The 13,911-nt window shown below is 39.0% G+C and overlaps 1 protein-coding gene across 1 annotated transcript in view; it reads right to left on the bottom strand.

Annotated features, from left to right (window-relative positions):
• Positions 1–2,918: 2,918 nt before the first annotated feature.
• Positions 2,919–13,911, bottom strand: part of lpar1 (lysophosphatidic acid receptor 1) — a 36,460-nt gene continuing 25,467 nt past the window's right edge. The window contains exon 3 of the mRNA XM_054612809.1: positions 2,919–7,788. Coding sequence (XP_054468784.1) covers positions 7,463–7,788 — 326 coding nt within the window. The 3' untranslated portion in view covers positions 2,919–7,462. The remainder of the gene's footprint in view (positions 7,789–13,911) is intronic.

Here is a 13,911-nt window from a genome sequence, read left to right as displayed (position 1 = left end):
CGAAGCACTACGTGAGTCATTTTAACAGTAAATTTCTGACTAAGTTGTTGTGAATGTGAATGAATTTGAGTTTTTATGGAGGAAGACGTCCACTTGTGTGTGTGTGTGTGTGCAATGTAAACTGTTTAAAGAAGGCACCACGGAGTTTGGCCTTGGACCGGTCATCCCTCTTCTCCTTCATCTAAACTGTGGATCAGACTGTCTCACTCCCACTTCCTCCCAGGCTCTTCCCTCTCCTAGAGTTTCTCCTCCTGCTGCTAATGCATCATAGTTTATGAAGCAAATGCATCATATTATATATTAATAGACTTCTTCTGAATACATGTTCATTACCACAAGATGATTTGATCAATCAAGTGATCAGATTGTATTGCTTTCTTGAGAATGTATATTGTATATTTAACTAATGAGTTGACTGATGTGTGCATGCATGCAGCAGCAGTGAGGGGTGCACTAGCATTTTGCTTTCGCTTGTCGCGGTGGTTGCTCTTTTTATGGTTGCTGTAAAAAATAAAAAATCATCTTTGCAGGCTTCTCCATTAACTCAAAGTTCACCAACGATAGTTTGCAACGGCAAGTATTCACTTGTCAAAAGCTCATTTAAGTCAAACGCGACACAAAAGCGTCGTAGTGAATTTACTTCTATATTCAAATAGGATGTAGAAGCGCATCTGCTTCCTCAGATACATGTAAGACTGAAGACTGATGAACTTAGCAGTCGCCATCTTGAAAAATCTTCTATACAAACAGACCTCTTTTTGCAACCAGAGGAGTCGCCCCCTGCTGCTCCGTAGAGAGAATGCAAGTTTTAAGACACTTCCACATTGGCTTCACTCAGCAGAACCGGAGGTTGCAGCATCCTCCTCTGTCCCTTCTTTCCTCCTCTCCCCATCATCGCTGTTTCCCTTTCTTATCTGTAGCCACAGTCAGTTCCTTCTACCTGCCGCTGTTTGCTCTGCCTCTGAAAGCTTTTAGTCAAAATGTATCGCCAGCTTCAGATACTGGGCAGGAATAGTCATTCAGCACGAATGAGCCGATTGTCCCCTTCTGCAAACAAGAGGTTTATCTGAACAGACTCTCTAACCTTCCTCTCAACTCGCAGTAGCAGCTCATGATGTTGAGGGAACCCGAGATTTATACTTCCATGAAAAAACGTCTTCCTGTTTTGTCAGGATAATCTCTTCTGGTTTAGTACATCTTTGCAGCGGAGATATTTTATTCTGCTTTAGAGCAAGGTCAGCTGCAATGTGTTGAAATCTTAATATTTCAACAGCAACGCTGCAGTTCCTGGACGTTCAGGCTCAGCTTTTAATGTCTTGTTGACTTTTCCAATGTACCATAAATTTCGCCGGCTGTCCATTCAAATAATTAACCTTTCTGCCACACACATGCAGTAAAGGACGCATTTGTCTGTCACCAAACGGCAGCGGGAACCACGGAAAGTGTCTGTATTGACATTGTGACAGAGATGTGACATCCCCCCCTCACTCAGCAACGGGCACACAGGAACTTCCCGTGTGGCCACGCCGGCTCCGATTGGCCGTTCGGCGGAGCAACAGGAAGTGGGGAGACATATATCAGTCAGCTGGAGGCTAGCGCTCCGAATCTGTGGAACAATAAACACAGCAGAGTGTGTTTCACACACACACACACACACACACACACACACACACACACACACACACACACACACACACACACACACACACACACACACACACACACACACACACACACAGAACATTCTTCCCTATGAAAACATTTGGCTGCTGTCGCTAGGGCTGCTGCTTTATTCATGTCACACACGACATTAGTGGTCCTGGCCACTCTTTTCCGTAGTGTAAAACATACACACATACCACATAGTGCTTTACTGTATGTAACTTTATGTTGCAGTCAACATTCTGAAATTGACATTAAAATGTCAATTTTTTTCTTTCCTCCTCAGTTTTGCTTTGTTTGCTTTTTCTTTTCTGCAGTGAAAGGTTATTCAAGAGCACCAGGGATTATGTGTGATGTTTTACCACGAAAGCATCATCACACACTCACATACCTGTGGTATATTTTGGTCATTCAACGACATGATATAAAGATAGAATAAAGCATCTTCATCTTACAAGATATTATAAAGTCAACTTTGTCTTTGAATGCCCCTAAAACCTAATTTATTATTTTTTTTAACTTAATTTGTAGAGCATTATTCTTTTCATCTTCCCTCCTTTTTTGTCTTTTTTTCGTATAGTATTGACTGATTGAGCTGGAGTTAGATGTTTCCACACAACAAAATTTCACGTTTCAGGTAGTAATGGTAAAAATATTAGCTCTAGGGGATTCGATTAGCACTAGAATTTTGTCAGGGGATTTTCACGCAATAGTGTGTCACCTAATGGATTCAAAACGTTGTTTTTTTGAGATACGACATCTTGTCTCTGGGGTGGATCGGCCTTCATTCCTCTCTGACTTTGTATGTAAATTCACACTAATGTTCTCTGGCATCTTGTTTCAAGCCAGCAACCCCGCTAACCACACTGGGAACTAATGTCTTACAACATGTAAACACGCGGTTACACACGGACTTCTGCTAACAGTCAAGGCTGTCTAAAACGTGTGAACACCCTCAAGGTCTATGGATTATTAGGTCTAGCCCAAAAGAAACCGCATGTCATGAAGCATACATTATCAGTCTGTCTGTCTGTGACCCTGTTTGTTCCCGTTTACTGACTTTTCGGATGTCATGGAAACAAAAACACTGGTGGATAACAGAGAATATCAACGATAGCAAGGCTAAACGTAGAAGATAAAGTACGACCTTAAAAAAACATTTTACTACTGTCATTCTCATAGGGATTTTTTGAAAGTCTGTTTTTGCAATATTCATTTCAGAAAAGCCTACAAAAAACAACACAATAATTCAGACTTTTATCATGTTTTTATTGTTGCTGGGATATTAACACTATGACTCTAGGTGGACATTCATTGATATTGGCCCGTACAGTATAGATAGTATGGAAATCACACTGACGTCTGTGTCACACTTACTTTCTACAAACTAATCTGGTAGGCTTGGCAACAAAAAACATTTTAAAGCAATGTTTCACTTTGGAAGAACAGACTTTTAGACAATTAGGAAGATCTTGCCGGTTGCTCCTGATAACGTACATATAATAATTCTATGAAAACACTTTGGGGTGAACAGTTTTTGGGAAGAAAATGACAACATTTATTAAGTGCAACACACATAAGGACATTGTCCTACCCTGACATGCGTAATAGTGTTTGGACTTACATAGAAAACAATGGAATTGTTTTAAAATGAGTCATATGCAGCCAGGGAATGTTGCCCTGTATAATGATGTTAAACAAAAAGACAAAAATTAATTGATCACTTTTAATTCTTAATTACTGTCTCCACATTTGAGGTTATGAATGTTATATTTATTTTTATTAAATCACACTGAAAACAAAACCATCTGTATTCATGAGTTTCTACTCTTTTAATGTCATTTTTTTGAATTTGTGAAAATACAAATAACAAAAAGGAAAAATTTCTGTAAAGGTAACTATGACATTAATCTTTGTTGTACTTTAAGGCAATTGGAAAACGAAGTTGTTAGCAACACATGCAGTTAAAGAGTAAATTTAAACCACCTGAAGATCTTGCAATATACTGACCGCCACTGATTTAACTGGCCACCTCGTTGCAGTGATGTACAAGCGTACTCCAGGACACTGTGACATCACTGATGGGTGTGGTTATAAGTGCAGCAAGGCACACTTTCAACCCTTTAAAGGGCAGTGAAACACTGCTTCTCAGCCTGGTTCAAAGTTACTCTTTCAGGAGGAGGACCGGAAGGCACTGCACACATAGATATCTAGTTCTGGGTCACAGACAACTTAATAACCGTAATAATAATCTACAGGAAATGCATTAATCAGGGTCACAAAACCTCAGAGCTCATGACATATACCATAACAAAATCCTACAGTACGTTTGGACAGATTATAATACACTTAAATTTACAAACACAAAAACACTTTCCCTTTGGTGATTAACTTTGAATAATATATTTTATATACATACATACTGTACATATATACTTACAACGGTGTACAAATAGTGACACACTGGTAAACAGAGGCATACAAAGACAGAAAGTTTAGTTGGTTTGCTATATAACCTGAAGCATTACTTGTTAGAAAAATGGTTACAGTGAAAGTCAGATATGGAGGGTTAGGTCCAGAGCCATAGAAGTTTGGTAAATGATAAAATGAGTGGCACTTTTACTGCTGCTGTTGTTACTCTTTTGAGGCAATTTGTGAAGTTAAAAGAAGTAAAGGATGGACAAGCTCAACGGCAAAACTAAAGGAATAAAGTTCAAATGACAACCTAAGATTGTTGCCTTAGCATTTTGAGCTTTCTCTGTCGGCTTTTGTATAGTGTAAAGGCACAATTAACGATTTAAGGCGAAAACTGTGAAAAATAGAATCATAATTCTGAATAAAAGAACTCAAGATGCCTCATAAACAGGGCAACATTTTGGCCAACTCCAAAAGGCACAACAATACCAGCTGAATTCATTTCAGCGCTGCAGTTTAAATCCCTGACAAACATCTTGCTTCCTGGAAAACATCTGGCTGTGCTTTTGGCCGCGACTCTCACTTTTCTGTTAGCTTGTTTGGAGCTCTGTCTATGTATTTTGGCCAAAATGTGCTTTGATTCGAGTCACGACAAAAAAACGTTCAGCTGGTGATTTTATAACAACATACGTCATAGCATCACCAGGCCGACTGACTTCAGTTGATTCTCAAGTTCATAGAAGAAGGAGGAGTGCACTAGAGGAAATAAGATATCATCATTCAACACTGCATTGGCTGAACTCTGTACAAGAGTATTATCTTAAGAGTAAACTGTGATACGTCATTGTTGTCAGTGCCCCTTTATAAAGAATAGACTACCACAAATTCTTAATGTTGTGTTGTGGAAAAAAAATCCATAAAGTTTTTGTGATAAACATCAACATGATCAGAACCCCACTTAATGCTTGTCACCAGGTTACGCATGAGACAAGTCCAATCAGTAATATGTGCCACCTTAAAGGTACAATGTGTAGCGTTTGGAGAATCTACAGTAGGGTATAAGCATCTGAAAATAGGAATGGTTTTGTTTTTGTTAATCTTCAAAAACGCTGTTTATATCTAATTACTGAACGGGTCCTCTTTACGGAGCAGGCTGCTTTGTTTCTACAGTAGCCCAGAGTGGGCTCTCCACAGGGGAGAAGTTTTTACAGTCTGAAACCCTCACCTCTAGATGCCGCCAAATCCTACACACTGTACCTTTAAAATCACTGGGAAGCTTTAAACACGAGTGTCCCTCTGATCAAGACGCCATGAGGAGGGACAGCGAGGAGACAGAGATCAAGAAAAAGGTTTGGATTATTTGTATCTGCAGCATTTCCAAATAAAGGACTGATTCACAAAAAAAACATTTTCATAACTTCAACCATCTCATATAGTGACATAAACAAAACGTCATATATTATTTTGGATGGACATCTGTATTCCTTCATATCACCGATAACACTGTCGCAGCAAGTAAAAAAAAGAAATGTGTACATGACATTCAGTTTTTGGTTAACAGGATCAATATTTTCAAATCCTCCTTTGAGTGTTTTTAAAGCCAGGTACTGTGGTACTGTAAGAGTGAACTTCATAAGAAAATGAGGAAATACTAAAATGGTAATTACCATGAATACTGTCATAAAAGATGCACATTGGTGTTTTGGGATTTTAGTGAATATTTATTAGCGGCTAAACTGAAAAGGAGCTAATGAGTTACATTTAGTAGGCGGGGCCAAACTGTTCTTTTCAAAATTATGGAGAAAAATATTGGAACACAATGTAATGATTGACCACTGACCAGTTGCAAACTGGATTTGTATTGGCCAAGCTAGCGCTCTATGTATGGCAATGCAATTTGGCGGTGGGTTTGTGGGTCAGTCGACCTGTTTGGTCCAGACTGAAATATAATTGTGATATATGACCATCAGATGGACTTGCGGACTTTGCAGGTCAGGGATTGGAGTCAAAACTGTTACTTCTGTTTCATTTGATGGCAAAGATGATTACAAATTCAGGCAGGCACTAATTTTATCTGCATGTCCATGTTATAAACATAAGTTGCGGCCCATCTTGCCACCTCTCACAATGAGTAAACATTTAATTTTACTTTCACATTCACTTCTTCCTCAGTCAGCCTCGTGGAGACATTTCGTAAAACAACAAGAGAGGCAGACAGCTCAGCACATTTCATGTTGGGATCCGAAGTCTGCTAACACTCGGCAGAGATGACCTTCACCTTGTCTCCACATAACATCGTGGCACGGAGCCTGTTCTAAAACCGCAAACATCCTCCCCTTTTTGGTGAGATCCCTGGAACAACTTGTCTCTAATTCCTTAGAGGGAACAAACAACAGATCCCGGACGCCTCATGTATTTAAGTTGGACGGAAGGAAGAAACTGGATTCACTAAAGCCTTATCAGTGGGAGAAGAGGATCAGTGGAATAATGAGTTTAGGTTGTAAGGTCACTTGTCATTGAAAGATAAATGAGGAATCTGCTGGGGAAATGAATAACGGCTCCGGTTACTTAAATCAATCCATAATGATAATTTTTGGTAAGTCGCTAAACACTTCAAACATGTCAGTATTGATATATTCATGAATCTTATGAGCATCAGCAGGATGTCCCATAAATGTTTCACTTTGACGTCTGCATTTTGAAAAAGTTAAAACCCTTGAAATGGATCTAAATACTGTAGAGAAAAAAAAATTACAAGGTCATTTTTAAAGTTAAAGCTGCTGGAGATAACTTGTATTGAAGTTCAGTTGCACGTTGTGAGTGCAAGGGTGCATCTGTTGGTTTGTATTTCTCAGAATTTGAAGTCTTTCCAGGCATTAAGGAAAAAGACAAAAACAGTCCTCCAATGGATGTGGAGGGAAATGTAAAGTAGAGTGATGCTGTCCGAATGTAACAGGTCTGTATAATTATGGTTATGAGATCTTTAAGAATGGGGATTGAGGGAAAGAAGAGTGAAATCACCGGATACAAAGACTGGAGTACTGGCATTACCTTCATTTCACAGATTACTTTTAAATAGTTCATATCAGCGTTGTCCATGACAACACATTTAAAACAATTCATAAACAACTAAGCAGAACTACTAACAGCCCATCAGAGTCCTTGAAGACGCTATCCTCTTCTTCGCTGTGATCTCATCCAGCTCGTCATCAACTCATCTACCTAATCTTCATTCTCCGAGTGATCACCTTACTGTCTTTAGTTTGTATCATGTTCGCAGTCCCTCTTGACCTTCCTGTTCACCTTCTCTCAGTCAGTATCTCCAGCACAGATTAACCTCCTTCAAGCAGCTGGATTAATCACTGCCATCTCCAGCCCTTCCTTTTTATACCACCGAGTGTTCGTTGTTGTGGTGGTGGTGGTGGTGGTGCCCGCCGCCGCTCAGCACCGTGTGGTTGGTGGATGATGCCGACCGGTCAGACCCGTCCGCCAGTGTCCCATTGACGTTTTCCTGCCGCTGGCAGCACAGGATCTGCCTGAAGGTGGCGCTCATCTCCTTGTCGCGGTAGGAGTAGATGATGGGGTTCATGGCCGAGTTGAACTCGGCGAGGAGCAGGAAGAACTTCTCATACGTGAGGACGTTGCAGCTGGAGCAGAAGACGTCGAGGAGGAGGATGACCAGGCCGGGGGTCCAGCAGACGATGAACGCACCTGAGGACACACAAAGAAGAGGGACAAAATTGGGATTAGTGCTCAGGAAACCTGTTCAGGGAATACATATAAAAGACAGCTCTGCTCTGAAGGATGTTTTTGTTACTTTAAAAAGTAAAGCCAATGCTGAGGTGTCTAATGGCCAGCAGGGGGCAGCTCCTCTGATTACAAAAAGAAGTCAGATTGTATAGAGGTCTATGAAAAATGACTCTACTTCTCACTTGATTTCTTACCTCAGTAAACATTGTAAATATGAGTTTATGGTCTCAATCTCTGGTTTCAAGTCTTCTTCAATACAGCATGATGTTTATTTGGTAAATTATGGTCCATTTAGAGTCAAATAGACCATAAATCAGGGTATGCTTCAGAGCGGAGCTATCTTATGATTGACAGGTCTCTACCACAGCGTTGTCTGGTCGGGAACTTATCCGTGCTTTCATTTAAGAACTTTCACGGTGTGTTTTCAGTTCATGAAAGTTAATTGTAAGCTTTTTAGTCAACTCAAAATGTCTCATCCAGTACTCAGTGTTTGGTTGTACACTCCACTCATGTCATTTCTGGTTGCATAAAAAGAAAATGGTGACGACCAAAAAGCCAAATGGCGAAGGCCAAAAACCAAGATGGCAACAGCCAATATGTCAGATTTGAAGCTACAAAACGTCAATCCACAAACCAATTGGAATACGCCCACTTCTTATATACAGTCTGTTTGGGAGATAAGGCTGTAAAGACTTCACTAAACTATAAGCTATTCCCATTCTAGTTGTTGATCCATATAGTCACAGAAGTTACGGACATGGTTTGACTGGAGAGAAAATTAAGTACATGTTGGTGTCATTTATCAATTTCACCTATGACATTGATCAGTAAGGCTGGCCTACATGTGTATAATCCATCATAAATCTCAACGGCAATTATTCACATCACATATATCTGCATCCTGAAAAGAAAAAAGTGCATTCTATCTGTATTTGAAGCTAATAATAGACAGGCACACAAATTAAAGTAGCACAAAACCAGTTTTATGGCTTTGTTTTGCTCATGAGTCACTATAACTAATGAGTGATCAAGCACATGTTCTTAAGTATTCTAATCCCTGGTTTTCTCTGCCTCTTATGAGTCTGATGAAATACTTCGGCTGAATGTGCAGCTAATGCCACAAAAATGTGATGTTTACCAAGTTAACATGAAGCACTGTATTTCACTAAATCAGTATATGTATTTTCTGAATTTGTATTTTCAGTTTTGGACATTTCATTAAGCCCTCGACTTCCTGGATTCTTGCCGTTTTAAATTTGAATGACTCCTAATGTAAATAATCCATTTGACAAGTGATGACTTGCTTTGGTCTCAGACTGAGTCACAATGAGAGACAATGATTCACTGGGACTTCAACTCGAGTACTGATGACTTGATCAAAATGGCATTTTTCGTCTTTTCAGTGTCACCTTGTAATTTATACCGTATCACGTAGCACCTGGCAGGCATCCAGCCAACTCCACTTTATATAAATTATGTTGATGTGACCTCCTGGGTTTGAACCAAGCAGACATCTCCTTGTCTTTCCTCGCCTTCTACTGAACCACAACAAAAATAAAAAGTAGAAGATTTTGGCCTGAAAATGTATAATAAAACACAACCACTCATTGGATCTTAACATTTACAGTATAGTAGCTGAAGCCACTCTGCCTGGGAGCTAGTGTTGATAGTTTTCGTCTTTGTTGAAACAAAGAAAATAAAAACACTTTACAACCACAGCACCATCACTTAAGAACCACACCATCAGTCTAGAGAAGAAAAACACCCATGTCACTTTAAAACCACATCTAAAACCTTTTAATTACACTTTTTGAGTACAAAGTTCTGCTGTTGTACAGTGTTTTCAATTATTTTTTTATTGCGGGTGTATTAGTTAACCGGTAATGGAAAATATAATAAATATAATAAATAATTGCACTTATAAGCTAATTTCAAAGTCATACATATACTGAAATGCATGGTGATATTAAATCAATATGATCATTTCATTACCTATAATTACCTTTAAATTGAAGCACTCTAATCCATCTCAACACCATTATTCTAGTATTTTTTTTGTTGTTGGTTTTGATTGAAGATACACTAGTAAACAATTGGAAAATGTTTCTTGGGGAAAGTGGGAAATATGCCATTGAATAAACATGTTAGCACCAAAGAGATTTGAAAGCTCAACTGTGCTGGAGAAGCTTTGCAAATGGAATAATTTTAAATTATTTGATTATCTGATGGGAGGAAAAAAAACTATTATTGTTTAACTATTTTTTACAAAATTCTTTAACTTGAGCCGCTATTTAATATTAAGACAATTGAATGACAACAATTCATTTTGTCACTTAGAAAAAGGCTAAGCTTTTAAAATAAAACCCCAGATATCACAGACATAGTAAATAGGCATTTTGTCATTGCATTCCATAACATACCATAATACTTTTATGATCTGGTGCCTCAAACATACAGTACCAGTACAAAAGTTTGGACACACCTTCTCATTCAACTACTTTGAAGAATCTAAAATATAAAACATATTCTGGTTTGTTGAACATTTGTTTGTTTACCACATGTGTTCCTTCATAGTTTGGATGTCTTCAATATTAATCTACAATGTAGAAAAAAATAAAAAAATAAATAAAGAAAAAACATTGAATGAGAAGGTGTATCCAAACGTTTGACTGGTACTGTAATTTGTAAGTGCTTTTCAAAACAGTTAGATATTATCATACGAAGAAAAAAAATCTAGTTTGGGCATCTAAAACGTCAGGTTTATAGTTAAAAGATGGGAGGGGGGCGGATTATTTCCCAGCCTCCACTATCCCTTCCTTACTGTAAAACATCTAAAGACACAAAACTGTCTGACCTCCACCTCATTTTTGCAACCAGATCTCCAGTAATCCATCATCATATCTTCAACCTCCTCACCTCACTAGGGTGAAAACAATGCATCATCATTTCTCTGATAAGACGTGTTTCGCAAAGTCGGGGGGGGGGGGGGTCACTGACTCATTACTCATGAATGTGGAGTTCAAGTATTGTGATTCCAGTCAATAGATTCTATTTGTCACAACTATAGGACGACTGTATGACTAATGCGAGCAGAGACGGAGGACAGAGACGATTGACAGGCAGGCCTGTTATCTGTTAGTGTTTTCAGGCGGCAGCTGCAGCGAAGACTTGACCTCACTCCTCAGCTATGCAGCCAGACCCTCCAGAGTTTTATAAATTTAAGCGGTTCGGCAGGCAAACTATCTGAGCTCGTTCTATGGCACTGAAACATCTTTCTCTGAACGTGATTCAGCACAGAAAACAAAAAAAAACAGCACAGAACTTCAAAATGCAAAATACTTCTGACAAACATTATGGTTGTTTATTACGAGAACATGTTTCATGTTTTAACCATCACTGTCTCATTTTGATTTAGTGTAGATGGAAACATATAGCCTGCTCATGCACTCGACCCAAACCACAACCTATACTCTTGTCCGAGTGGGGCAAAAACATTATGAAATAATTCCTCTGGTTTCATTAAACCTGCTGCTTCTTAAATATGAGTTGTTCTGTTTTAAATGGAAAGCGAAACATGTACAGTATATTTACAGGATGTTTGTCCTGGTTTTCCACCCCTAGAGTGAGAAAGAAAACTATCTTTGTGTGAAGCTAAGACCGGAGAGATTCTACCCTTGGATCCTTTCATTTCCTCTCTGGATCCAGAGGTATACGGTTGCTTGTGTAACACCCTTCATCTCAAAAACTTCCCCCCTTTACTTATGCCCCAAACAAAAAACCTGCACGGTTTACAACATAGGGCAGGGTTACCCCCACAGAGGGTGGTTTTTGTTTACAGTAGGAACAAACAGATATTTTGGCCAAAGTGAATCAGTTTGCCCCGTAAGTGCTTGAAAATGCCACATGGAGGAAAAGAGACGAGAGAAATGGAAAGTCAGCGGAAAGGAGTAAATAAACACGGCTCTGATGAAGGGCTTGAAAATCTGGAAATGTATTGAAAACTACTTTGAAACTTCCCAAGTCTTTATAGAGATACAATAGCAAAAGGTGTGTATGGGTGTTAGTATAGCAACAGTTACATATGTTACATATCGGGCCTCATGCAGCAACATCCTCTTCAAATTCTCTGATATTTTCTCTTAACTAGACACAAAATAAGAGGAGTCAACTCCTGAGGCACCAAAAGTCTGTTTATCTGCTCTCCCCCAGGTGTGCTAAAGGATGAATCCCACTTGATCACACATTGGACACGATTGCTTATCATTGGTATAGGCTATGCCCCCGAAACACCATATAAGGGCAGTTGTGTGCCACGTGCAAATGCTCTAACACATGCCCAAGAATTAGAAAAATACCACAAAAAAAAAAAAGCCTGTGAGAAGAAGATCTTCAGCAGTTGCTGTACGGTCAAATAAACTTAAGCTGCATGAGTAAACATTAGATTTTATAGAGCGCAACAAGAAAATCAAACATCAGCATCGAAGAGCATCATGTAGGCCATCCAGAAGCTGAACGCAACCATTATCATCCAAATGTCTTTAATTGGGATCAATGGTATTTCCTCTAACAATCCAATTATTATAATTACTCTTAAACATAAAGTAATCTAAATTTGATTATATGATATTCATGTTTGTTTTTTTTAGTTTCTCAAATTTCAAAACTTGTTTCCTTGTTCAGAACATTTTCTCTTACTTAAGAGAAGAGCGAAAATTAGGAAACATTGATGAATCCCCAATTCCCCAATGAATCCCTAATTCCTAATTCCGACCTCCTGGTTTTTAACAGTCAAAACTTTGACTTGGCTTCTTCTTCTTTCTTTCTTACTCGGAATACTTTTTATTTATTATCATCCCTAGCTGTTATGCTTTTTTGTTTTTTTCTTTTCCTGGCAGAAATGGGCTTCCATATGAGAGAGAACAGAGGGCTATGGGAACAAAAAATAAGGAAATAATGGAGACCAGACTACGGCAATGAACTCCACACTCCCACAAACACACACACACACACACACACACACACACACACACACACACACACACACACACACACAGATGCAAAAGTGAGGGTAGACACGGATAAACACTCATATATGCAGACACATACACGCTTACACTCACTTACATAACTTCACATGACTGGAAGAAAGACGGAGGAGCACTCAAACATGACATGAGAAGCACTCAGTGATTGTATGGCTAAGCGAATTACGAAGGTTATTTTTTTCTGAGCAATGACGATGGTATTTTTTTGTCCCTGCACACCACCTCCTCCTGCATATTAGGAAACGTAGATCTCTTTCCTCATCTAATTCTGTGTTCGTTACGAGAGGCTTGGCTCTAATGGCCGACGTGTCGAGTTTCTCTTGGGGAGAAATGCATCATTAAGAGGTTCATGACGTCTTTCACCAGTGGTACTGTCTGCAGCAGCTTGTTCTGCTTTCCACAGTCACATGTAATGTGCTGCAGAATTCCATAAACATGAGGTTAAATGGCTTAAAGGATCACCCTGCTGCTTTAGCATGTTAAGTCCTTTAATGAGAAATTGCGTGTTTGAGTTTTTTATTTTTTTAATGACTACCATCAGTTTCAAAACTCGTCTCAGTGACATTAGCACGACTGCACTTGCTTGGAGATTCTTCTTTTTCTGTGTTGAGAGTGAGTTGCTGAAAAACATTTTCATGATACAGATTATGAATGAATGATATATTTTCCATTATAATCAGGGGGTTAAATTTTAATTTGTGAAGAGGGGGGGGATTGTCCATTGTCCATCCAAGACAGTGTCGACAGCTTACATACATTGTTTTTCAAACCATGACCACAGTTGTTCCCTAACTTTAACCAAGTATTTACTATAATTACCAAGTAGGTATAACTTTACGTAAACCACGATGTTTCCTTTACCTTCACAAAGTAGTGGTTTTAAACCAAACACGCAAGGCCAAACCCACATTTTGTCGTCTCAATTTACGACTTGTTGGGGAGACTACATGTTCTAGAACCTCAACCAATCATAGCTTGCTAACTTTGACAATTTGAGAGACGTCATAAGTGAGGTGCTAGACCTGCTAGGCATTAAGTC

The sequence above is a fragment of the Anoplopoma fimbria genome, chromosome 14 (assembly GCF_027596085.1).
Source record: "Anoplopoma fimbria isolate UVic2021 breed Golden Eagle Sablefish chromosome 14, Afim_UVic_2022, whole genome shotgun sequence".
Taxonomy (NCBI): Eukaryota; Metazoa; Chordata; class Actinopteri; order Perciformes; family Anoplopomatidae; genus Anoplopoma; species Anoplopoma fimbria.
This window is presented reverse-complemented; position numbering and strand designations above follow the sequence as displayed.